We start from the raw sequence: 4,651 nt of genomic DNA, 5'->3' as shown, positions 1-4,651 counted from the left end.
TGGGAACTTACAAGGAAGTCCAGTAAATGTGAACCTGACTTGACTGTTTGATGGTGATCTTGAAAATCACAAGCCTTGGCGTAGAATGTGGAGACCCGACCCACAGTTTAGAATTCCTTTACTCAATTTTTTTTTTTCAAGACTATCTGTTACATACAGTCTTTGGCATCACCATGCTTTGGAAGCTCAGTTAATTCGACCTGCTCATTACCACCATATATATATATTTTTAAAAGAGTCTAGATGGTTTAAGTAGGGAAGAGACATACCAGAAGGTCATTGGTTTAGGAATACAATGGAACAGGCATTGGGAAATTAGAATCAGAAAAGTGGGAGGATCCAAGGGAAGCCGAACAAAGAACAAAGGGCCTAGCCGCAGCATCCAGCCAGCAGCTGACATCCATGATGCTGGAGACTCTGTGGTCAATGCTGCTGAGCTGAGTAACTGATAAACTGTCTCTCCCTTTTGTGTCTTTCTAAGGAACTGGACCCTTTCCTGGGATCATAGACCTTTTTGGAATTGAAGGTGGACTTCTGGAATATCGGGCTAGTCTGCTGGCTGGGAAGGGCTTTGCTGTCATGGCTCTGGCTTATTTTAAGTATGACGACCTCCCTAAGGTTGTAGACATCCTTCATCTGGAGTACTTTGAAGAGGCTGTGACCTTCCTGCTCAGTAACCCTCAGGTTGGCTGTTATTTCAGTCTTTTGGTTTAAAGACATCCATCCACCAAGGCAGGACTTTCAACCTAGTTTCTGAGACACAGTCAAATATTTAGATTTTTAAAAGTTTTTATGTATATGAATATTTTTCCTGCATGCATGTTTGTGTACCATGTATGTGCCAGGTGCCTGTAAATGGCAGAAGAAAGGTTTGTATCCCCTGGACCTGGAGTTACAGAAAGTTATGACTACCAAATGGGCACTAAGCACTGAGCCACTTCTCCAGTTCCAAACATTTGTTCTTTTCCAAAGTCAAAAAGAAAAATGTTTTTGAACCAGATAACCTCCTGAAGTATAGAGTTGGTTGACAGTCTGATCATAGAAACACATGGACAAATAGCAGATATTGTGTTTGGTCCAGAAAGGGGCTATCTGGGATTTGGGCACAGTGACTGCTAAGATCAGGATAGGCTGAGGTAAACTACAGGGGGGCTGTGTCCCACAGCAGCATCATTGCTTTCTGTGAGTGTGTCCCCAGTCTACGGGTTTGTTCTGAGCACTAAATGACAAAATGACTCATGTGAAGTCCCTGTGGTAGGACCCACCATTAACTGATTAACAACATTCATTTGGCAAACAATAGAGGGGTTAATCATGGCTGGAAACAAAGTTAGGTCTACATGAGTTTAGTGTAGCGCAGGGCAAGGCGGGGATGGCTGTGGACAAAAGAGAATCTCATTCAGTGTGACAAGGAAGCTAAGAGGCCACTGATGAAGACTAGCAGAAGTGAGGGCTGATGGGAAGGGCCTCATGTTGCAAGGGTTGCACCCCTTAGAAGAGGTAGAGCCGTTTCTGGGAGCTTGTGGTTTTGTAAATCCTTCAGTGACTGCCACCACTTACATATTAGAAAAAACTGACACAGAAGGAAATGACCAATGGGTCAGATCTACTTGATTCCTATATACCTCTCTATGACACACACACACACACACACACACACATATATATATATATATATATAATAAGTAATGGGTATATATAATATATAGGGTATATATATATATTGGAAATATATATATTGGGTATATATATAGTAAGTAATATATATATATATAAAACCTTTAAATAGATAGCTTCTTAATGACCTCAAATAACTCTTTGATAAAGTAACTACTAATTTCAATTTTTGAGCTGTTTGTTTGTTTGTTTCAAGTATTTCTATGCCGGATAGTTTTCATGTCAACTTGACACAAAACTAAAGTCACTGGAGAGGACGGGACCATAATATTTCCATAAGATTGGTTTGTAGATAAGCCTGTGGGGCAGTTTCTTAATTAATGAATGATGTAAGAGGGCCAACCCGTGGTGGGTGGTGTCATCCTGGGCTGGTGGTCCTGGGTTCTATAAGAAAGCAGGCTGAGCAAATCATGAGGGGCAAGCCAGCAAGCAGCAACCCTCATTGACCTGCACAGTGGCCTGGAAGCTCCTGTTTCTAGGTTCCTGAAATGTTTGAGTTCCTGTCCTGACCTCCTTCAACAATGGACAATGATGTGGAAGTGTCTGATACACCCTTTCCTCACCGAGTTGCTTTTGGTGGTGGTGTTTCATCACAGCAGTGGCAACCTAAGGCAATCTCTTTCTCATCTTCCATGCTTGCACATGGGTCTCAGAGCTTTAGCCAGAACAGAATGGCACCTGGGTTCACATTAATAACATCAACTTGTATGAATGCAGTGTCCCCCAAAAGTATAAAAGCACCACAGAAAAACAGCTAAGCTTCTGTTGACTTGTCCACATGCTTTCTTTGACGCAGGCATGCTTAGGCATTTACCTGTCATTGCTTCTCTGAGCTTCATGGAGACTGTGGGACTTGTTGAGCCCCATCTTACCACTAGCGACATTGATTTGAAGAGACCTAATCACCTTGAAAGCCAGGATGGTAGAGTGAGATTCAGGCTCAGGGCCACCTTGCATCCATGGATTGGCATCACTAACTGTCCCACCCTCTAGGTGTGCTTAATCTCTTTCCTTTCTCCGTCTCTTTCTTAGGTCAAGGGTCCAGGAATCGGCCTGCTGGGGATTTCCAAAGGGGCTGAGCTCTGCCTCTCCATGGCCTCTTTCCTGAAAGGCATCACGGCCGCTGTCATCATCAATGGTTCCATGGTTAATGTTGCCACAACCTTAAAATACAAAGATGAGAGTCTGCCCCCTGTGAGCACTGACAGAAATCGAATCAAAGTAACCAAAGATGGGTTTAAAGATATTATTGATACCCTGAATGTCCCTCTAGAAGGTCCAGACCAGAAGAGCATCATCCCTGTGGAAAGGTCTAACACGACCTTCCTGTTCCTTGTTGGTCTGGACGACCATAACTGGAAGAGCGAGTACTATGCCAGAGAGGCCTCCAAACGTCTGCAGGCCCATGGGAAGGAGAAGCCCCAGATCATCTGCTACCCAGAGACAGGCCACTATATCGAGCCCCCTTACTTCCCCTTGTGTAAGGCTTCCCTGCACAACCTGGTGGGTGGTCCTGTCATCTGGGGAGGGGAGTCCAGGGCTCACGCCATGGCCCAGGTGGATGCTTGGCAGCAAATCCAGACTTTTTTCCATAAACATTTGAGTGGGGACAAGAGGACAATCCCAGCAAAGCTGTGATTTTCTTTGAGTAGTGACATTTCTGGTGCTGATCCCTCCTGAGAATAGCTGGTCCTGTTAGGTTGTTGTCGAGAACAGGGACTCTTATCTGTCACAAGCAGGCTATTGATTAGGGTTTAGAATCCCCGAGGGGAGAGGAGCCACAGGTCCTGCTCCACTCAGGGATCATATGCTGGATTTGACTGTGAGATTATCAGCTCCATGAGAGAGGAGAGAGTATGCCTGAGAGACAGAGGATTTGACATTCAATTTCTCTTTTAATGATGGATAGCAGATAATATATTATTACCAATGCTAAAGCTACTGTCACAATGAGATATTGTCACATTTCCTATACACTGCCTCTATCAATATCGCCACAGTAAACACAATAAGTTACTAATTACCAAAGAAATATGCATAGCAATAAGTACATCAGTCCTGAGTACATCAGACCTGAGTCCTTTTGCTGGTTTCCTGTTACAGGTCCAGAGTCTTTGAAGGCTGGGTCAGGCTGCGGCTTCCAGCTAATTGAATTGCTAATTTGACCTCATAGGGTGCTTGAAGTCTGGGCTTGGCCAGGAAGTTGGAGGCGTAGGTCTCTCAGTGCTGAGGAGGCTTTGTTCGGAGTATCTAGGTAATCATTGTTACCAGTGTGATAATGTGCTCCTGGTCGGGCTCCTCTTTTATGCTTGATTTGGTGTTGCTGCTGACTTGCACGGCTGATAACCACTTGTGTCTGGTTATCATAGCACAACTTCACTTCCAGACTTGTCTCTACAAGTTTCCTATTACAAAATGGAGTTGGTCCTGTTAAGGACCTGCTCCTTACAGTTGTATATGTATTTTTTCTCCTTTTAATAAAGTCTTGAAGTTTCCCCCACACACACAAAGTTTTTATGGACTGTGTTCGAGGAAGGATTGGGTCTTACTTTCTTATGATGCCAAGGACTGAGCCCAGGGCTTGTGCATAGTAGGCTAGCTCTCTGCTGCTGAGATATCCTACTGTACCTTAGGGGGCAGCAATATATTTATTTATTGCTCAGTTTTTTTCATGTACTATATTTTGATCATGTTTTCTCCTCCTGCAACTTCTCTCAGAATCTCTCCACCCAACTCTGTTCTCTCAAAACAAAACAAAAACATAAAAGCAAAAATCAAAACAAGAAACAAATAAGACAAAACATGCCAAAAGTAAACAGAAATACACCATACACCACACAACCATGGGGTTCATTGTGGGCCAAATTCTGGGAATGGTACCTGACCTGGAGTGCCATTGATATACCCAGTGGCATACTGTTATAGAAAACTGACTTTCCATTTGTCAGTGAGTATCAATTCTAAATAATTTTTT

The 4,651-nt window shown here is 43.5% G+C and overlaps 1 protein-coding gene across 1 annotated transcript; it reads left to right on the top strand.

Moving 5' to 3' along the window:
- Positions 1-481: 481 nt before the first annotated feature.
- Positions 482-3,315, top strand: LOC114636430 (acyl-coenzyme A thioesterase 1-like; the record flags this gene model as incomplete). The annotated part of the gene is made up of 2 exons (XM_028784522.1): positions 482-684; positions 2,710-3,315. Coding segments are annotated over 2 exons (809 nt in total), but the record flags the coding sequence as incomplete, so codon positions are not given.
- Positions 3,316-4,651: the final 1,336 nt, after the last annotated feature.

The sequence above is a fragment of the Grammomys surdaster genome, unplaced genomic scaffold (assembly GCF_004785775.1).
Source record: "Grammomys surdaster isolate TR1022 unplaced genomic scaffold, NIH_TR_1.0 123998, whole genome shotgun sequence".
Lineage (NCBI taxonomy): Eukaryota > Metazoa > Chordata > Mammalia > Rodentia > Muridae > Grammomys > Grammomys surdaster.
Note: the sequence above shows the minus strand (reverse complement) of the source record. Positions and strands in the feature narration are given on the sequence as shown.